This window comes from Arvicanthis niloticus, chromosome 9 (genome assembly GCF_011762505.2).
Source record: "Arvicanthis niloticus isolate mArvNil1 chromosome 9, mArvNil1.pat.X, whole genome shotgun sequence".
Lineage (NCBI taxonomy): Eukaryota > Metazoa > Chordata > Mammalia > Rodentia > Muridae > Arvicanthis > Arvicanthis niloticus.
Window position 1 is genome coordinate 46,931,629 of NC_047666.1, and position 22,315 is coordinate 46,953,943.

A 22,315-nucleotide genomic window follows, 5' to 3' on the forward strand; every position below is an offset into this window, starting at 1 on the left:
TTAGTCCTCAGGAAAACCCTTAGAAAGCATATACTATGTCTTTCCTGATAGACAAGGAAACAGCATAAGCCAGGTTAAAGAATGTCTCCAAGTGATAATCCATAGCAGTGTACAACGAGTTTGTCACAGGCAGCTTCAGGCATCAGCAGGCCGGGCCTTCTGGTCCCAGTGCTTTCCCTGTCTCTTTCTGATGAGAACGTTCTATCCTGCTCCTCCTCTGAGCGGTCTTACCACCTTTTCACTAGCCTCAGTTATTTTTCCTCTGTTGCTTGATTATTTTTTCCTTTTTCATTTTCTTCTTTTCATCTGCCATATCTGACCTTCTTGTGGCCACTGCCATCATAATCTGTACTGCGCTTACGTTCTCTTGAGAAGGCAATGTAGGGCTTGTCTATATGAGGAAGAGTCAGGCTCCCTCTGCTTGGTATGTGTACAACATCCTGCTTTCTTTCTTTCTTGTTAGGTTCTTAGATTATCTCTCTGACCTCTGTGTATCCATGAACAAGTCAATCCCTGTGACCCAGGAGCTCATCTGTAAAGCTGTGCTGAATCCCACCAATGCTGACATCCTGATTGAGACCAAGTAAGTACCATCTAGAGACATATACTAACTGTAAGATACATTTGATAGGAAATGGCTGTATGCTCATGGGGACTAAACCTAGCTCCTTCTTCTCTTCAGAGCTTGTGGTTTTGGTAGCATTTCAGTTGTGTTTCACAGGCGTTGCTTAAAAGAACTATTGAGCTTGCATTTAGCTTGCTTTCAATGTGACCTTCTGTACAGAAGGGCACTCGCTCCATACACTTTAGAACTGTAAACCCACCAGGGAGTATTTGACACACAGTTTAAAGAGTTGATGAGCCATGAACTTCTATCATTCATTAAAAAAATAAAGGATGCTAACAAATATTCAGTGTTAATATTAATTCAGTATTGGGAGGAGTTGTAAATTATCATTGTTCAAAAGTGTAATGGGCTGGTGAGGTGGCTCAGAGAGTGGAGGCATCTGTTGCTGAGCCTGAGAGCCTAGGTCAATTCCCTGGAAACTCGTGGTGAGAGGAGAGAACTAATTCTTACAAGTTACCCACCGATTTCTACATATCCATTGTAGCACACAAGAAATAAAAATGTAGGAAACTGTTTAAGTAGTGCTTATTATATATTACATTATAATTATTATATATAAATACTATATTATAGTTATGGCAGATAATCATAATTACTATTATTACTCTTTTGGTAATAGTAGTTATTTACTTTTAGTAAGGGAGCATTTTCTCTGGTGACTATACTAAAGCAGTATAGGCCATATTAAAGAGTTAAGGTATAATATAGTGGTACAGTTTTTTTCTTAGTTGTAACTTAATTCATGTACCCCTGTTAATGCAAAGGGCCTCAATTTTGGCCGTGTGACATTTGGGGCTAGATGACTTCATGGCAGAAAATGTCCTGTCACTAGAATATTTAACAAAAGTCTCCCTAGGTTGTGGCTGCGCAATCCTAGTAGCATCTCCTGGCATTGTGACAACCAGGATGTTACAGATATTGCCAAATGTCTACTGGGAGGAAAAATTGTGCTAGTTGTGAATTCCCAAGTTAAAGCACATGAAGACCATACAGATTGTTTGTGGCTCTGCCACCAGGAGAAGGAAAGAGCAAAGCGGCACTGTGTGTGTCTCTGGGCTGGAAGGGACGCAAGACTTCAAAGGGTTTCATAAAATCTCCATCTCCTATTCTTTTTTCACAGGTTGGTTCTTTCTCGTTTTGAGTTTGAAGGTGTTTCTACCGGAGAGAATGCCCTTGAAGCTGGGGAAGATGAGGAAGAGGTGTGGCTGTTCTGGAGGGACAGCAACAAAGAGATCCGCAGTAAGAGTGTTAGGGAACTGGCACAGGATGCTAAAGAGGGGCAGAAGGAAGACAGGGACATCCTCAGCTACTACAGGTGAGTGCGAGCATGCTGGGCCTGGGCTAAGAGACTCACAACAGCGGCTCACATGGTTCTCTCGTTGGCCACTCTAAGGCAGTGGTTCTCAACCTGTGGGGGTCAAAAGAACCCTTTCTTAGGGTCACCTAAGACCATCAGAGCACACACTGCAATTCATAACAGTAGCAAAGTTATAGCTGTAAAGTAGCAACAAAAATAATTTTATGGTTGGGGGTCACCATTAAAGGGTTGGAGCAGTAGGAAGGTTGACGAACCACTTCTCTAAGTAATAGTGTGGTGTCTTGCAGTAAGATTGTCCAACAGAACGTCAGATGTGTGCTTTGTGAAGATTAAGTAGAAGATGCCACGGACTCAATAGTCTATGGTTGTCTCTGTGTGTCCATGTCACAGGAAGGACAAGAGCGTGATCAGCCTCTGTTACACTTGATCCATGAACAGCACAGCCTGTATACAGTGCAGTCGGCAGCAGGCAGGCTGTGGGGTCATGCTGCCTCTGGTCAAGTCCTGATCTCTACTTCACTAGCCTTTTTGCTTTGGCTAAATTTGGCTTTGTATTCTGGAGTCCTTATCTTTAAAATAAGGGATAATAGTGCCAGTCTTCCAGAACATTTATAGAAACAGAAAATGTCTCTCCATATGTGTACGCACACCTGTATTTTCATATTTATCTGTGTTCATGTATGCAAATCTATGGTAAACAGCAGGGGTTTGCACTAATACAAACCATGTAGCCCTAGTCTAAAAATTCTAAAATTGAAATACAGAACTGTTCAGACCCCAAGCATGATGTTCAAAAGAGTTCATTTTTTGTAGCATTTGAGATTTTCAGATGAACTAGTACCCAAAATGTTGGTCTGGTGCATTTCCGATGCCGAGATGTGTGCATTGTGTGTGCATCAGTGTGTGCTTTCAGTTCTGTCCTAGTACCACAGAGACACTCCAGCTGTCACCCTCCAGCTGCTGTCATTCCTGGGCTGTCCACCTGTCTGCTTGCATACATCACTGTATGTCACCACTGTCCAGTCTCTTGACCTCCTTAGTTCCTAGTCTTGTTCCCAGCTCCAAGGCTACATAGCCTTGCCAAATGATGCAGGGAAAAGAAAAGAAAGGAAAGGAAAGGAAAAGAAAAGGAAGGGAAATTAACTTCTAGATACTTCTGAAAGAAAAGGGAAAAAAGCTTAGTACTTCTGATATTGCCTAACAAGATAAACAAAACTTGGCAGTTAAAATACCTTTTCTGACTCCTATATTCTCAACTATTCTATTTATACACATGGTAGTCTTTTTTATTATTTTATGTTACTTTTTTTAGACTTTATTTTATTTCATGCATTGCCTGCATGTATGGGCCGTGCACCACCACATGTGTGCTTACTGCTGTGTAGATCAGAAGAGGGCATTGGATCTCTTGGAACTGAGGCTATGGATGGTTGTGAGGCACCATGTAGAAGCTGGGCACTGAACCTAAGTCCTCTGCAGGACCAACAAGTGCTTTTAACTGCGATCCATCTCTGCAGCTCCTTCTTGTTATGTTTACATTATATTTCATGTGTATGTGTATATGTTTTCTGTTGCTCAGATTTTATGCAAATGATGCCTTACAGCAGATACCATTCTAAAGCTCTCTTTAATATTGTTTCTGAAATACATATGAAAATAGAACTTCAGTGTCAGTAGGTGTAGACTGTTTCTATAATTTTGACTGCTGTATGCCTTCTGTGTGCTAACATGTCACTTTCTGTTGGCATTTGGCATTCCTTCATATGCCACAGTTGAGTTTTTCCTGTGAGCACACGTCCTCACTTAATTTTGTGTACACATGAATGTCCACTCCTGGTGAAGAGATGGCGTGATGGAAACTCATATTTTTAACTTTAGTAAGCAGTACTACATTGAATGATTCAACCTACATTTTTACCAGTAGTAACTTTCATGATATATGATGCTAAAGATATTGTAGAATTTTAATTACACTTTATGTAAGTATGTATATTTGTATGTTTGACATTTCCTGCATGGTTTTTGCTGTACTGTATGAAATGCAGGCGGTACAGAGAGAAAGTGGGGAGCAGAAAGATAATCATTTCAGGCTTTGTCATTTTTCGCTACTTTATGAGATAAAGATGGTAAATGTAATCACATGACATGATTGCTTTAACATATCGAGGCAGATGTGTGACTAGTGATGTTGACCCTTACTCTGGTATACTATGAACTTTTCTTCCATCACTTTAGTTCAGAATCCAAAATTATGTGTACAACAATCATTTAGGGATGTTGGTATATAAGTTTGATAGCCATATGTCAGTCCTATAAAACATGAATGAGGAAATGATTTCTTGAGCATGAGCCTTCTGTTGGTTTTCCTCAGGTATCAGCTGAACCTCTTTGCAAGGATGTGTCTAGACCGCCAGTACCTGGCCATCAATGAAATATCCGGGCAGCTGGATGTTGATCTCATTCTCCGCTGCATGTCTGATGAGAACCTCCCCTACGACCTCAGGGCGTCCTTTTGCCGCCTCATGCTTCACATGCATGTGGACCGAGATCCCCAGGAGCAGGTGACCCCTGTGAAATATGCCCGTCTGTGGTCGGAAATTCCCTCTGAGATCGCCATTGATGAGTAAGTTTGGGTCCAGCTCCCTGAAGAGATCTTATGTCCCTTCAAAACCCCATGATTCTAAAGTTCTATGCAGCAGCAGAGAAGCCATATAGGTGACCTAGTGAAATCATAAAAGAAAGAAGAACTTTTTTTCCTTCAGTATTTAAATAGAATTGTGTAGCTAACAAATATTGTTTAATTCCTCAAGAAAATAGGGTCCCAAAGTATATTTTACCATCTCTTGTTTATCTCTTTTCTTTTGCAAAAATCTAAATTTGTACTATGTCCCAAGACTGGGGAATATTAGTGAAGAATCTAGAAAACTACCTCTACTATACTGGTGAAAGACAGGCAGTAAACACAATGAGGTAGATTTGTAAGCGTACATGCTAAGGAAGGAAACAGAAGTCTGGTCCAGCTTAGGGGATGCTGTCTTTGAAGGCTAAGCAGCCTAAAAGGGCCTGAATGGGAAGAGACATCCCCCCTTGTTTCTCTCTCTCTCTCTCTCTCTCTCTCTCTCTCTCTCTCTCTCTCTCTCTCTCTCTCTCTCTCTCAGCTATGACAGCAGTGGAGCATCCAAAGATGAAATTAAAGAGCGCTTTGCACAGACGATGGAGTTTGTGGAGGAGTACCTAAGAGATGTGGTTTGTCAAAGATTCCCTTTCTCCGATAAGGAGAAAAATAAGCTCACATTTGAGGTAAGGCATGGTGAAGTGCTCTGAAATTTTGTGATCAGTGGTCATTTTTCTGTGGAATAAGTAGGAGGTATTTTAATCCTTGACAATTGTATAACAGTGCTCTCATTCTGAAACACAAAAGGAATTTGGGTCAGATTTGTTTCAACAAAATAGAAGAGTTTCCAGTCACTTAGCCTCATAGAAACGCAGAAGGTAAATTATGCAGAGTGGGAGAGTGTCACAGAGCCTCTGCACTTTTTGTTGAAAGTGTTAGGAGAGAAAGTCCATGCTTGGGATGGGTCATAGTCTCATCATCTGAGGAACATAAATTTTTGTTGCTTTTGCATTAAATAACTTCCAAGACCACCATCACTCTTTATAGACAATATTTTAGAGCTTCAAAGTGCCCTTATTTGTGTTCCTACTGGTTATGCTCTGGTATATTCTTGGGAAGTCAGAATACCAATTGATTAGGCTCATTGCTTTATGATTTAGTCATCAAGGTGGATGGGTAGTTTTGCACACTTTTGTTTCTTAGTTTTCTTCCTAGTGAAACAAAATAAAATTGTATCAGAAACAGAAATCCAGATGTATGCCTTCTCTGACCATAAAGGGCACGATCTGTAAACAGAAATCCAGATGTATGCCTCTCTGACCATAAAGAAGGGCACGATCTGTAAACAGAAATCCAGATGTATGCCTCTCTGACCATAAAGAAGGGCACGATCTGTAAACAGAAATCCAGATGTATGCCTCTCTGACCATAAAGAAGGGCACGATCTGTAAACAGAAATCCAGATGTATGCTTCTCTGACCATCAAGAAGGGCACGATCTGTCTTGATTAGCTAGTGAGCATCAAGTGCAACAGGAGGACACAGGTCACTGAATACTAATTTCTTCTTCTTTTTTTTTTTTAATGCAATAGGTTGTGAACTTAGCCAGGAATCTCATATACTTTGGTTTCTACAACTTTTCTGACCTTCTCCGATTAACCAAGATCCTCTTGGCAATCTTAGACTGTGTCCATGTGACTACTATCTTCCCCATTAGCAAGATGACAAAAGGAGAAGAGAATAAAGGTAACAATGATGAGGAGAAGCTGAAGAGTGAGTATCTGAAGTGTCTGTGCTGACAGATGCCCTCCCAGCCCGTGCTGTCTCATTCATGCCATGCCTTAACATGTGACATCCTGCCCTGTCCCTGTCCTTTCTCACCATTGGGAGCATACCAATAGAAATAAAGTCTGGAAGAGTTCCGTTAAGTCCATTGCCCATCATTCTTGGTCGTTCTTAGCAATTTACTCTTCCCTTTGTATCTGTCTTGAGTCCTTCCATGTGTCTTACTGAATAGTCTGAAAGTTGCCTTGTGCTTTGACCATTTGCCCCTCCAAAGCCCATGCTCTGCCATCTGTTCTCCATGCTTCTGAGACACTTGAGGGTGATACTCCCGTATGATGAACTAAAGTGCAAGCTTATATCTTGATACTCCTTTTCACTTGTGAATAGGAAGATCCTTGTTTATATGTTTCTTTCATGCTGTATTTGGGGGGGGGGGGGGTGTCAGGATAGCCATAGAGTAACCATGGTGTATCATATGCTTAGCTTGTTTTCTGTAGCTAGAATGGAAAAGGCATTTGACTGGATTCTCCCTATTTGCCTAGTACTGTGTGATGTCATTTTCCATGCATCATACCATTGAGTTCTGTCATAGAGCTCTTTTCCTATGTGAGACTCAGAGGTGATGTAACACGTTCAAGGCCAAGCAGCTTTTGTTAGCAGCAAAAGTATTTGTGCCCTGCTTACTTACAGTCCTGTTCTGTGCGCAATCACAAGCACACATCATTGCTGCTGAGTCAAATCTGGTGATGAAATTAGTAAAGAAACAACACCCCAGTGGAGATGTCAAAACCACGGTGTTCCACTAATCTCAGAAGTCTTCAATTTGCAGTGCTTATTAACCGTTCTGGGTCCCTTGGTCAAGAGAATGTATTGAACAGAGATGTGTTGAATAGTTTACCTTAGAAAACCCATAGCCCTAATCAGATTTTTCAGGCTGTCTCCAAAGGTGTCATGACCATGGTCTGACTCGGCCTTTTCTAGGCAGTAATGTGATGAGATCTATCCATGGAGTTGGGGAGCTCATGACCCAGGTGGTGCTTCGGGGAGGAGGCTTTTTGCCCATGACGCCCATGGCTGCTGCCCCTGAAGGAAATGTGAAGCAGGCAGAGCCAGAGAAAGAGGACATCATGGTCATGGACACCAAGTTGAAGATCATTGAAATACTCCAGGTATGGTGCAAGGAACAGGATACTCATGTGGCCTCTGTTTCATATCTCCCCTCTCTGCTCTGATAGGGACCCAAGGCATTCTGGGGGGAAAAAAACAGCAAAATATGTTAGCTCACCCCGATGTATCATTTCGGAATTGCTCCTTTTAATTGTTTGTTGCCATCTCCCCCCCTTCCCCATCCTTGCTTTGTCTATTCAGCCTCCCAGCATCAGTTACCTTAGCTTTACACCACAGCTGCTCACCCTGTCTCCAGCCAAGCCTTTGCCTAGAGTTCACTCACTGTTCACTCCAGGACCCTTAGCATTGCAAAGCCTTCCTCCTCCTCTTCTTTCTCTTCTTATTCCTCCTCTTCCTCCTCTATTTTCTACCCTTTTCATCCACTCGCCTACTCAGCCGTGAATGTTAGTTGATACTAACTGCACACCAACTCCCGTTTAGCACTTGAGAGCCAGCAAGGAACAAAATCCATTGACGTTCTGATCCTAAAAAGCATCGTTTTGAGAGGGAGCATAGGCACACCTCATCTGAAAATCAGTGCTTAGCTGTTAAAACATAAAGATGAGTCAACTGAGAACTACAACGACGACTGAATGGTTAAAGGAACTTGGATGCCTTTCCAGAATACCTGGGTTCGATTCCCAGAAGCCATATGCTGGCTCACAACCATCTGTGACTATAATTCCAGGAAGCTGGATGGCTTTCTTCAAGCCTCCACGAGTACTACCAGGAAAGCAAGTAATACACAGATAAGCATGCAGACAAAAGACGCATACATATATAATAAAAATTAATTCTTATTTTTAAAGAAGGGTCAGCTGATTTGAGGACACCAGAGGCAGGGGCAAAGATAATGTTTTTTATGTTGTGAGAAAAGACCTCTGTAGTAAATTGGTTTGCTCCCCACAGATGCAGTGAGAGCTGCCCATGGCCATACCTTGGAAGTCTTAGGATTTAGCAAATGCAAGGAGTCTGACGTAGAGACAAGTTTGGGAACAGCTGTTTTTAAGAGGGAAAGGGAGATGGTAAATCATCTTGAATCAGTCAGTACACATTGCCACCCCTTTTCCAATTAAACCAGTTAAATAGCAGTTGATAGATCATGCCTACCATGTGTCTACTCTTACCATAACATAGCTAATGTGAGTCTTTCTACTGAGGAACATCTTTGGGGTTGAAAGTTACCTGCATGGAGCAGAAAGAGAGCATCACAAGCTGTTGGGAGTTCAGAGATGTAATGAGGCCAAGAGTCTCCAACTGACTTTTCCCCCTCCACACACAAGGACTTGGCTCACTCTTAGAATTATTAATCTGTCTTCTCTAACATGATTGTTTCCATCTGCCATGCCAATTGCTATATTCCTACAACTGAAAAATACTCAAAACAAAAGGAAGCCTTCCTTCCTCACTAATAACTGCTCATTCCACATCTTCCCACCTTTCTGTATATCTTCCCAGGCCCTGGCCGCCCATCTGGCTGTCCTTTAAATTTATCTAAACTGACACCTAGAAGTAACAATTGTGGTTGGTTTTGCATAATACTGAATTTGAGGTTCTGGAGAGATACTGAACCAGATGTGCAATGGTCCTTGGGAATGGGGACTAAGAGCTTGGAGACAGGTCAAACATCTGTCTCCATGTGGGATCTGGGACAGCCTGCAATTGGGTAAGGTCACCCAGAGGGCCAAGTAGAAGCTGAAGAGAGGAAGGAGGGATGTCAGTAGGATGCCTAAATGATGCAGCTGGCTAACTTTTCTTTGGGTTCTAGCAGTATTCCTTTGGAAAGTGTCTGCGGGAATAGAGGGGCAGGGAATAGACGAAGCTAGCAAACCAAGAGGGGGGAAGGGGGGCTATACCTAACCAGAGGAGACAATCAGAAATATAAATGAAGCTAATTCTCAGAAGTAAAAGCAAAATTTCTGTCAGTTCATTTTAATCCAAAGCAGCCATCTTCATCTCTGGTTAGGCCCAGAGTTGGTTTTCAGTCTTTGCTGAAATATAGTCCTGGTTTATAAAGAATGGAGGCATGATTGATGTATTATTCTGGGTGTTTAATTTAGGATGCCAAAGCCTACACCGGAAGCTAAGGTGTCATGGGCAGACAGGATGTGCCCCTTAGAAGTCTGTTATTGTTAAAATGACTGTTGAAACCTAAGACAAATATTTGACTCAGTGCTTAAGGTAATTGATGCAGCTGATACCAGACCCTGCCAGAGTGCAGCGGCTTGGCAAAGTGTTAAAGATGGTATGTTAATGTAACCGAAGTGTTTCCATTTCTCCTTGAATCTTTAGTTTATTTTGAACGTGAGATTGGATTATAGGATCTCCTGCCTCCTGTGTATCTTTAAGCGGGAGTTTGATGAAAGCAATTCTCAGTCATCGGAAACATCCTCTGGAAACAGCAGCCAAGAAGGGCCAAGCAATGTGCCAGGTTAGTGATGCCAGCATGGGGTTCAGCCATAGAGTGGGATGTAATGCCACTTGGAGCTCAACGATTGAAGATTGCAGTATTGTAAAGACTTTCTGATCAAGAGTATATTGAGGAAACAAACAAACACAAAAACATTGCTTCTTGGGGTTACACCTTTAGGGACTGAAGAAACCTGAGGTTTATTGTGTTTGGAGTTTCCTATAAAGCAACTCAAAACCAACATAATGCCAAAGATATTCTCCACCAGCAATTTTGTTCCATATTTGAAGTTCTACTCAGTCATAGATACTAGAGAAGACTAAGGGAAAGACGTGATTCCCAGACAGCACAAGTGTTTTTTGGAGTGAGGCCATCACACTTCTTTAGCAAGAAAAAAATGACAGGTGTGAGGGTCATCTGGGCTGGCCTGGCTCCCTGGCTTTGTAGGTTATGACAGGCAGGTTTAAGGGTCACATGAGAACATTGCTTTTGAAGCACATTAGGGTAAGTCCAGCAGAAGCAGGTTTTCAGTCCTTGTTGTGTCTAACTTTATGTACTTTCACCTTTCAGGAGCTCTTGACTTTGAACACATTGAAGAACAAGCAGAAGGCATCTTTGGAGGAAGGAAAGTGTGCTTTTATTGTCTCATTGTGTGGCAGTTCTAGAGTGTGGAAGGAAGCCCTTCTGTAACTCTCACAGGGTTTTTTCTTGAGCATTCAGCCTGCAGGTCCTTGTATTGCTCTGTTTGGAATTACTGAGTCACAGAACTTAGGTGGTATACCATGCTTGTGTGTATTTCCTGACTAGGACAGAAAATATTTAGGGTGTGTGTGTGTCTCCGTCCTAGGACAAAAAAGATTTAAGGTGTCCTAATATGTATATATTTGCAAGGTTATTTTTACATGGTGTGGGTCAATAGAGTAGAGAAAGGGGGTTCAAATCAGATAGAGGTTACTCATGTCATTGACTTCATCCACTGATAGCCAAGCTATGCAACAACAGCAAAAGTAAATAACAAAGAAAACTAACAGCAGCAAAAGTTAAAAACAAAACAAAACCAAAACCCCCCACCCCCCACAACATATCCTTTAATCATTCCTAATGGAAATGCCTCCTAATATCGCAGACCTTAGTTTTAACATAAAACATTATTAGTATAAACTCACATATCTACAATCAATATCCTAAGGGCACAGTGATTATAAGCAGCATACTTGGTTGAACTGTTCATTGCTTCATAACATACATCTCTAAAAATCTTAAGAATTCGAACACCACGTATTTCTCACAGCTGTCTGGGCTGACTGAAGCCCTGCTGAGTGGTTCTAGTTTCTGTTGGGTCTGCCATGCAACTGTTGTGATATAGTAACTGGGAATGGCACACACTGGCTGTCTTACTCGTATTTCTTGTGTTGATAAAGGCTTATGCATAAAGCTGAGGTTTCAACCTTGCTCCACACGGCCAACTTGTGATTCTTTACAGAGCAATGGCTGCTCCCCAGAACCAATGTTGCAAGAAGACAAGCCAACAGAAAGCAAGCGCTTTCTAGACTGCAGACCAGATATTTTCAAACCTGGTTTTATTTTATTACCAGATGATGTCATAAATGCTAAGCTACAGCATTTTCAACAAAAAGCTTACAAGGAGCACGTTTGTTGTAGATTTCGGAGCACAGATGAAGCCCAGTGGAAGAACTAGGAGAATTAGGGAGTTGTAACATCATAATTGTCCCCTCTTCTCACAGTGGAGCTGAGGGTAAAACACGATTGGCTTACAAAAAAGGAGCTGGTGAAAAGCGAGGGTCCATTGGATGGAGTCGCGTTTGAACTGGAGTTCAGCTCTGGCAGAGCTCACATGGTCCTGGGACTGTGGTTTCACTTGGTCTCTTTCTCTTCCCTGTGTTCCTGTAGTGAGGAGAACACACCTCTAGACCTGGATGACCACGGTGGCAGAACGTTCCTCAGGGTCCTGCTCCACTTGACAATGCATGACTACCCACCCCTGGTGTCTGGGGCTTTGCAGCTCCTCTTCCGGCACTTCAGCCAGAGGCAGGAGGTCCTTCAGGCTTTCAAGCAGGTACTGCCTGGACCAGCGTGGCCATTGGGTATCAGAAAGCTGTCAGGCGTTGTGTGCAATGAAAGGATTACGGGTCTCTCTCTGTCTCTCTGTGTCTTTCTGTCTGTCTCTGTGTATGTGTGTAGGGGGTGTGTGTGAGTGTGTATGTGTGTTTTAAGGTTCATGTAACTAACACATTGTGTTCATTAAGGTTCAACTGCTGGTTACTAGCCAGGATGTGGACAACTACAAACAGATCAAGCAAGACTTGGACCAATTAAGGTCCATTGTAGAGAAGTCTGAACTCTGGGTGTACAAAGGCCAGGGTCCCGATGAGCCTATGGACGGAGCCTCTGGTGAAAATGAACATAAGAAAACTGAGGTGAGCACAGCCCAAGTTAGGTCTCAGAGTGGCTTTCCTGCTTCTTAAAACAAGGCAGCATCCTCTTTTACTCTCAGATATAAATGTAGATGATAAGATGGTTGCTATCAAGAGATGCTTGCTAAGTAGCCAGGGTCACAGCTATTCTCCTGGGAAATTTAGCTACAAAAACCATGTAGAAGAGACTTAGTTGAGGGAAGTAGCACCAGATTTCATTCAAGAGACTCAGTAGGGAATGGCTTCCCATGACCACCACATCTTCTTCTAAGGGGTCAAGAGTAGGTGAATGTCTTGGGTGGCCTGATTATTGAAAGACAATGCACAGTGTGTGTGCTTTCTTAAAGTATGATGTTCACCTAACAGTAGACCACAAGAATCACCTACCTCATGTGTTCTTTTTGGTCCCTAGGAGGGGGGTAACAAGCCACTGAAGCATGAAAGCACCAGCAGCTACAACTACCGCGTGGTGAAAGAGGTGAGCGGCCCCTGCCGACCTTCGTCCCCATGACTCTAGTGAGCTTTAGTCAGCGATCGGCAAGTCGAAGGCACAAGGACGCGAGCTCTTTTTCTTTGTTCTAAAGTTTGACTGTGGAGAGGAGGAGGTCTCCCTTAGGTTGAATATTTGGTTTTCGGCCTCAGGTCTGAGTTTAAAACCCAGCTGTGCTATGTATTATCTGAGTGTCCTCAGTCCCTCACTTTTTGTAGGCATTGTTTTGTTTTGTTTTATAGGAACTAGATAATTCTCAGGTTTTTGAAGTGGATCCAAGATTCATTCGTATAATCACTAAGGGTTTCTGTCTATGCTTGGCTTTAGAAACCTCTGCATATAGTAGTTTGGGCTTGGAAGCGTTGCGTTTTTAACCCCAGCAAAGCCCTCCTAAGGTCTTGTCAGCTGTTGCCCAGCCAGATCATTTAAGTGACCCATGAACCCATCTCACTGGCCATTGAAACCTTGATGTGCCACTTACTCGGCAGGACACACTTTTTTCATATAGATTACATTTTGTACAATCAGCATAGATACTATGTTCTGGAGGAATGCCTCTGTCCTAAGTTGTGAATGTATTTATGACCCCTCCCCTTCAGGCCTCTCCTCACACTACAGTTCCTGGTTTTCTGTGGTTTATTTCTTTCGCTCAGATTCTGATTCGACTTAGCAAGCTCTGCGTGCAAGAGAGTGCGTCGGTGAGGAAGAGCAAGAAGCAGCAGCAGCGGCTGCTGAGGAACATGGGTGCACATGCTGTGGTGCTGGAGCTGCTGCAGATCCCCTACGAGAAGGTGAGTGGGCCTGCAGCCAGGCTGCTGCTCTCCAGGGTGGGCTGGAGGCCCACTCCAAAAGTCTTCACGATTGGAGGACGTGGGTGAGGGCCAGTGATGTGCTTGTGACTTAAAGCAAGTCCAGGTAATTTATATGAGAACGATCACCTCTCCTCAGCACCTCCAATGTTTATATTCTATAAAGAAAAGAAAGACCTTGTTCTTCTGTCATATCCAACCCATCCTAGATGGGGACTACTCCATCTAGGTCTACTCCAGAGGTTACATATTAGCTGGTGTTGTCCACCTTTGTCTGAAACACGACTAAAACAAGGTAATCTCTACAAGTCGTTGGAGGCAAGTGGAACCTGCTCTAGTCCTTGGCAGTGTCCTGTCATCTGAGTATGTATTTGGACCAAGTACTCCTTTTTTTCCAAGTACACCTTCCTGTTTGTTTGTTTGTTTGTTTGTTGTTTACTTCCAAGAGATTGTATTTTAGAACGGTATTGTTTTGATTTGAATTCTGTCGCTGTGATAAATAAACACCATGACCAAAGGCGTGTTGGCAAAGAAAGGGTTTATTTCGTCTTACAAGTCTCAGGTCACAGCCCATCCCTGAAGAAAGTCAAGGCAAGAACTCAGTGTGGGAATGGATGCAAGACTATGAAGGAGTGCTGCTTACTGGCTTGTTTCCATGGCTTGCTCAGCTTGGTTTTTAGTACAACACAGGACCACCTGCACAAGGACAGCACTACCCACAACAGGCTGTGCTCTCCCCCAGCGATCACTCATCAAGAAAATGCCCCCACAGACCTACCCTTAAGCCAGCCTGATGAATGCAATTCCTCAGGTCAATTTCCCTCTTTCCAGGTATAGCTGGATTTTGTTGAAAAGGGAGTCAGCACAGGCAGAAGCCTAACTATTCAGCGTCTATGGAGACAGACAGACAATTGGGGATACATTCAATCAAACCTTGTAACAGAAGTGAGGCTTTGTGGTCTATTACCCACTTGACATATTGGGAAACTGAGGCCTAGGGAAGTTTGGTATGACTCTGGAGTGCTCCGTGCTCCATAATAATCTCAAAGGCTGACCCTTTGGTGAAGCAGGTCCTGGAGGAAGCCGGCTGCTGAGGGACTTCCAGCACTTTGCTGCAGTCCTTATGCTGTTTATCTCCTGTGTCCTGTGGACTTGCTGATGAAACAGTCATGCCTGAATGAGGACACTGGCCAGGAAGACTCAAGGTGGCACAGATGTGTGTGTATGGCCAGCTCAGCTGCCCTGTGAATCTGGGTCTGCTGCTTTACCGTCTAGATAGCGCATACATAGAAGCTGCCTTCTCAGTCATGGAGAGGTTATGAAACAGGTGAGCTGTGCCTTACCCCAGCCACCAGGAAAGCACAGGCTGAATCCTTCTGGCAAATTAGACTTGTAGGTAACCTGGAGTTAACGCAGTATACATGTCATCCACATGTTTCCAGTTTGTAGTATGAGGAGATGGTTTTGATGTCCATACTTGGTCCTTGGTTTTAATGATAGCCATTCATAGAGCAGTGTTAAAGTATGGACAACCAGATTGATCTGGAGACGGTGCCTCTGAGGCAGAACTCTCTCTGTCTCTGTCTCCTCTGTGTGTGCTCACTCACTGTGAGATAGGCACAAACATCCCAGTTTGTGTGAACGACAGAGATTCTCAGCAGGTGACATCTTGTAACACAATGCCTTTCAAGCATGCCTGCCTTGTGAAAATGCCCTTCAAACTCCAGAAGCTCTTCACCACCCCGATCTCAGCAGATTCCTTTTTTAGTAGAAGACACAGAAGCATGTAGGACTGAAAAAGTTACCAATCAGTCTATCCTGAGTCATCTGATGTCATACCTAGAACTTTTGCCCACAAATTAGAAGTAGGCGTAGTATCCACTCCCTCCTAGAACAACAAAGACTTGTGCTTCACTGGTTTTGCTTGATTACCATAGCTGCTTGCTCATAATCTTTCTACCACTTGGTCCTGATAGGTTTGTCCTACCTTCTCCCAGGGTTATTTTTTGGGACAGAGTTGACAAGTTATAAATATGGGGCAGTTGCAACTCACTGCCTGCTTTTGCCCAGCATGTCAGCTCAGAATAGCTGTTTCATTTCCAGATAGTTGCATACGTTCCTACAGTGTTTGGGGGATTAGCTTCTTGACTCACTAATCCTACAACATTTTCTGCCTTGTTCTGTCAATTTGATGACCTCAGTTCAAACCCAGAGCTGACGTGTCCTGAGCAGTGACTGGCTAAGCATTCCGAGAAGTTCCAGGTCACATAGCCAGGTCATGCATGTCCAAGTGAAATCAGGGCAAAGTAGACAGAGGTCTCTACTCTTTGCTGTCAGTCTTCTGTCTGGAGGAGGAAGTAGTAGATACGAGATGCTTCAGGAGTTGGATGCAGTAGGATGTGAACGGTGGCTCCACCTTGGAGAGCCTCATCCTCCCATTATTGCCTTAAATGTTTGTGATTGAGAATTGGGCAGAATGGCAGTGGGTTTTATGTTTCATAACAACGGTACTTAACTCTTTGCTAGCACTAAAATTTTTAATATGAAATCACAATCTTAATTGTGGAAGCATCACATGACCAACAGTGTGGACTACCCAGGGCAGATACTGTCCCATTTTGCAGAAGGAAAAGCTAAGTCTTAGTTTATAAATATGACTGGGGTTACAGAGAAGGCAGGTGTCTTGAGTGCAGGTGTCTTGATTTATAATCTACTGATGTCTCTTGTTCTTCCTGGCACATGCTTCTGGAAGTTACCATGCTTCACAGTAGCTGTAGAACTGACATGAGCAGATGAGCTGAGTATGTGCCAGCAGGAGTAAAATGGGCTCTGCTCCACTGTCAGGACCCGTTCTCAAAAGCAGGAATTTTGAAATTGCAGCTAAAGACAGACAGTAGAATCCTTCTGTTGACTTTAACTCTGCAAAGTCAAAATTTTCTTATGCAAAATCTTTGTGTTTGTGTTAGCGGCCAGTGGGAAAGAATTTATTTTCATTCACAAGGCATGAGTCTGTTCCTTTCTGGCTAATTCTCAGGGGGTCTGGCAAGCACCTTACTCTACCATCAGTACCCTGGGCATACTCTTCTGGATCCCAGCTTGGTAGAGGGTATTGAATGGAGTATTGCATGGAGTAGAAGCTACACAGTAAGTGCTTTTTCTGTCTCTCCTCTCACACAGGCCGAAGACACCAAGATGCAGGAGATCATGAGGCTGGCTCATGAATTTTTGCAGAATTTCTGCGCGGGCAACCAGCAGAATCAAGCTTTGCTGCATAAACACATAAACCTGTTTCTCAACCCAGGGGTGAGAAGGGAGGCCTCTGGCAGCCCTGTACTGGGAGGACTCTGGGGAACCAGTTGTCCTTTGTTGTGTATTCTGGATCTTGTTAGAATGGAGCATTCATTCTAAAGGAGACCATTCTTAACAGCTGTCAGGATATAAATACTCCATATTGTGAAGCTAGGATGTCATGCATACAAAGGGGGAAATTCGGGAGGGCAAAAGAGGTACATTTCCTAAAACCATCCATCACTGTGTCACAATTACCAATATACAATAGTGATATTCCTCAGCACTTGGCTAAGTATGGAGTAGGCCCACATTGAGCATTTTTATTCTACATGTTTGCTAAGTGCATATTTCTAGATATATTCAGTAAATATAACACATGTTGTTTAATATGTCTTCACACTCACATATATCTTATATCCACTTTTGTTGCATTTACTACATCACTGATGCTTTTGCAAATCAGAAATAAGTGGGGTTTTTTTCTCACTGTTTTCAATGGCTCAATGGCATTCCATAAAATGGCTGCAAGTTAAAAAAAAAAAGTTTACTTCCTTATTAGTGAGTAAGTAGTCACTGCCCAGTTTTTTGTTTTCTAAATAACACCGCAAAAGATGTCCTTGCAAATACACATACTCAGTAGAACCTATTACCAAATTTTCTTGGACCTGCTGACTGCCAAATAATTACATGGAGACTTATTATTTATAAGTCCATCAGAGAGTAAGGAAGCTGTAGGTTTATAAAATACTGAGGCAGGTGATAAACCATACGAATAACAGTACCAAAATCCGGCCAGTACTCAGCTCTCTGCCAGTATAGTGCAATACAGAGCATCTCTGGATAACATGTACAAAACAAAGTTCCTAGACCATACTGTGGGATGTCTTCTTGACTCTGGCAAGTCACATTACTGTGTGTAAAGGACATTTTATTATACAGGAAAATATCGATTAATTGAGCCTTGTTAAATCAGCTTCAATGCCCAAGATGCCATCATTAAGAGCAGCCAAGAATAATTAAGACTCAGAGTGAGAGAAGACATTTGCATTACATATGTTCAGCAAAGAATTGATACTCAGCATCTTTATAACAATTTTTTAAAGAACGCAGGGAAATGATAAATAGCCTTTCTTTATTTAAAAAAAAAAAAAAAAAAAAAAAAAGGAAGAAAAAAAGAGGGCCCAAACTTGATGGGCACAGGCAGTTGGTGAGACAAAGTCTTCACACCATGATGAGTTATCAGACAAACAGAAATTGACATGTAAGATTTGACCAAAATAGAAAAGACTGTGTTGACGGGGATATAGACTAGCTGTATTGGGAAAGAGATGGTTCAGTGGCTAAGAGCATACATTGCTCTTGCAAAGGACTAGGGTGTAGTTCCTAGCACCCACATGGTGGTTCACAACCACTCATAACTTTAGTTCCAGAGGATCTGACACCCTCTTCTGACTTCTGCATCTACCAGGTACACATGGGGTGTACATGTATGCACACAGACAAAACAGTTATACACATAAATCTAGAACAGCTGTACTACACTGTAAAGTATACTGTACAATACACAGAACATTGTCAAAAGCTATTTGACAGTGTCTTGTAAATACAAGGAGTTTGCTAACTAATAGAGTAGTGTGAAGCAAGAATGAGAAGCATGCTCAGATGTAGGAGTGCTTCTGGGCTTTAGTAATGCAGTTTATCTCACTAGCCTGCTCTGTTCTCTTTCTGACCATATCCTTGTGCTCGCTTCTTGTCTTGTGCCAGATCCTGGAGGCAGTGACAATGCAACACATCTTCATGAACAACTTCCAGCTGTGCAGTGAGATCAACGAGAGAGTGGTCCAGCACTTCGTTCACTGCATAGAGACCCACGGTCGAAATGTCCAGTATATCAAGTTTCTCCAGACGATTGTCAAGGCAGAAGGGAAATTCATTAAAAAGTGCCAAGACATGGTCATGGCTGAGGTGATAACCACATATTTGCATCTACCTCCATCTGGTGTTCTGTAGAAACTAAAGTTAGTCTCTCTGTGTGATCTGGCACCATCTTGAGGAGCAGTGTGAAGGAAAGATTGTACTTGTACATATGTGTAGTTTCACATCCGTGGCTTAGGCAACTGTCTGAACTGATTCTTTGTAGCAGTAAATCTATTACTTGTAAGGCATTTGGGGTTGGACTCTTGAGACAGAGAAAAGGAAGAATGATAGACCGACATCTATGCGGAGGTTGAATGCGAGTGAGACAAGTGAGCCATAGCAGCTTCCTCTTTAGGAGTTAGAACTTTCTATTTAACTATTCACTAGTTAGTTAGCTTGAACAGTTTCCACTTGATGTTTCATAAGGAGCACCTGGTCTGCAGGGTGGAGGCAAAAGTTTCACTTGGGTCTTTGCGGAAGTTGGCTCTGTGCGGTGACGGTTGTCTTTGATTAGGAAGGCCCACCCTGCAAACACGATGGTGGCTTCCATGGAACTTGAGTAAGCTCCTCCTGTGCTTGGCTTTACTATGACATCCACATCTGTGGCTCCAGGGGCAGCAGAGTTGGCTCCACCTTGGGTACAAGTACCTGCTTCATCATTTATTGGGTGGCCTGCACTGACTCTCATGTCTTGACATTGCGACCATTTCTGTTACATGAGTGTTTTCACTGACTGTGGGGATTAAGTGAGGTAATGACTTGAAGCCTACAGTAGTCTGGACATTGTTCTGAGAAGTTTGTGATTGAGTGTTAATCCTACCCAACAGCACTTTTGAGTCAGAGGTCACATTGTGTCCCATTTTTACGTAGAAACAGAGGCAGAAAAAGGTTAGGTAACACAGCAATGTATTTGTCTTGGGCTCTAGACCCTTGATTGGAACTCATGGAAATTAATTGTTAATAAGCAAACAGACCACTGGGGGATGTCCCTCAGTTCCAGCATGCATAGGTGAACAAGGCCCTAGGCTCAGCGATCAGCAGCTCCTCTCCAAGTCCTGCAGCCTCTGAGCTGAGGATATATTGACAGTGAGTAAATACTATTGACTGAGTTTATTTTGACTTTTGTGCCAACCTTTTTAAAACCTTTTGTACTTTATGCTGTGCTAAAATTGATATATATTAAAATAAATTTATGAGAGGGCACATCCAAGGAGACAAATTATGCCTTGACTTTTTTTTTTTTTTTTTTTTTTTTTTTGCTCTGTTGTTTTCTTCTTTTGAGGGGCGGGGCCTCACAGCCCAGACTGGTCTGAAACTCAGTGTTCTATCAAGGCTGGCCTCGAACTCATCCTCCTCCTGCCCTAGCCTCCTGGATGCTGGCATTACAGGCATGCACCACCACACCCAGCTAAAATGATTTGACTTTTTGATGAGAGCTGAAAGAAAAACATCTTAATTAGATGTTTTTTATGGCCAAAGATATAAGCACTGGGTGGAAGACTTGCATCAGGATGCCTTCTAAAATATACTAGCCAGGCAGTGGTGGCGCACGCCTTTAATCCCAGCACTTGGGAGGCAGAAGCAGGCGGATTTCTGAGTTCGAGGCCAGCCTGGTCTACAGAGTGAGTTCCAGGACAGCCAGGACTACACAGAGAAACCCTGTCTCAAAAAACCAATATATATATATATAGTATATATGTGTATATATATATATATATATATATACACACACGCACACACACACACGCACACACACACCAAGATATGCAAATATTTAAAAATACGCTAGCAGTTCCTGTTTCCTTTTAATGGTCTGGTGTGCAGAGTGGTCCTTTCCTAGTAGATCCATTAGGGTCACCATAGTTAACTTCTGTATCTTTGGGTTCATATGATGCTTTTAAGAAAGTTTGGTTGGTCAGTCCAGAAACACGTGGGATCTAGATGGGCTTCGGACACAACCTGTGTTGGGGAGTAAGTCTCCCTTCTTCTGCATGTAGAATTTTATAAGGCTGCCTCACTCCTGCAGGCTTGTATCAACAATGAACGCTTTTCTCTGTGTAGCTTGTCAATTCTGGAGAGGACGTCCTCGTGTTCTACAATGACAGAGCCTCCTTCCAGACTCTGATCCAGATGATGCGGTCCGAGCGTGACCGGATGGATGAGAACAGCCCGCTCATGTACCACATCCATCTGGTGGAGCTCTTGGCTGTGTGCACAGAGGGCAAGAATGTGTACACGGAGATCAAGTGCAACTCCTTGCTCCCGCTTGATGACATCGTTCGTGTGGTCACTCATGAAGACTGCATTCCTGAGGTGAGTAGCATGTGGGGCTGAACAGAGACATGGTGGCTGGCCTGGTAAAGCCCTCAGAATCAGACCCTTTAGCTCATGTTGCAGAAAGATTTAACATCACTGGAACAGTGTTTTCCTGGATATTGATTTTGTGTGAAAAGAACGTGAGGCAAGTGAGTCTCTGCTTCCTCACAAAGGGTGGGATAAAAGCCTCAGGTTTGGGGAACAAATTCAGCTCACAGAGGATGTGCCCTGAGTGAACTGCCTAGAAGTGAAGCTAACAGTGGACTGAGATATCTTCACCTGTAAGTGTAATTCTTTTAAGCAAGAACTCAGTACAGAAATGATGGGTGTTCATTGTATAAAATTTGGAAACTACAGGTAACTGTAGGAAATAAAAATGACCTGAAATTTTGCTTCCCTTAAAGTGTACCTGCAAACCCAGGTATGGTGGCATATGTCAATTATCCCAGCACTCAGAAGGCAGGGGTAGAAGGATTGCCATGAGTTTGAAGCTAGCCTGGGCTACATAGTAAGTACCAAGCTATACAGAGATACACAGTAAAACTCTATCCCCAGCAGACAAAAAAATAAATCTCTTCACCCATTTTTCCTATTTCTCTCTGCATAGCAACCATGTCTTCCCATGTCCCACTCCAGTGTCCTGTCCTTCACTCTCAGACCCCTTTAACTTCCCTGGTGCCTACAGTTACTCCAGGTCGTAGACTCACATCTAAAGAGTTGAGCCTTACAAATAAGAGAAAGCATGGCGTTTGTCTTTCAGGGTTTGTGTTATCTCAATATAATATTTTCTAGTTCCCTCCATTTACATGAAAATTTCATGATTTCATTGTTCTTTACGGTTGGCTAGAATTCCACTATGTATATGTATTTCACATTTTTATTATCCATCCATCAGCTTAAAGGCATTTAGGTTGTTTCCCTATCCTAGTACTGGACGATAGGGGGCACATTTCTGCAAGTCATCTTGGTAATGTCTAATTTATTTTAGAAGACTTGCTCTCCTTGGCAGCTCTCCTCCCTCTGGAGCTCTCATCGTACCACAGCCATGTCAACACTCGATATAGTCAGCTCTCTTTTGTTTCAGTTGGCTCAGTGTGCACATCTAGTGCTCGGTTTATTTTCTATTTACATAGCTC

General features: G+C 42.9%; 1 protein-coding gene across 1 annotated transcript in view; it reads left to right on the forward strand.

Moving 5' to 3' along the window:
• Itpr1 (inositol 1,4,5-trisphosphate receptor type 1) overlaps positions 1-22,315 on the forward strand; it is a 320,805-nt gene that overhangs the window by 154,299 nt on the left and 144,191 nt on the right. The window contains exons 19-33 of the mRNA XM_076940207.1: positions 464-583; positions 1,749-1,943; positions 4,318-4,569; positions 5,105-5,246; positions 6,152-6,332; positions 7,326-7,513; positions 9,804-9,942; positions 10,492-10,550; positions 11,837-11,998; positions 12,189-12,359; positions 12,769-12,834; positions 13,500-13,637; positions 16,833-16,958; positions 18,711-18,911; positions 20,925-21,176. Of these exons, the coding sequence (XP_076796322.1) occupies positions 464-583; positions 1,749-1,943; positions 4,318-4,569; positions 5,105-5,246; positions 6,152-6,332; positions 7,326-7,513; positions 9,804-9,942; positions 10,492-10,550; positions 11,837-11,998; positions 12,189-12,359; positions 12,769-12,834; positions 13,500-13,637; positions 16,833-16,958; positions 18,711-18,911; positions 20,925-21,176 (2,392 nt within the window). The remainder of the gene's footprint in view (positions 1-463; positions 584-1,748; positions 1,944-4,317; positions 4,570-5,104; positions 5,247-6,151; positions 6,333-7,325; positions 7,514-9,803; positions 9,943-10,491; positions 10,551-11,836; positions 11,999-12,188; positions 12,360-12,768; positions 12,835-13,499; positions 13,638-16,832; positions 16,959-18,710; positions 18,912-20,924; positions 21,177-22,315) is intronic.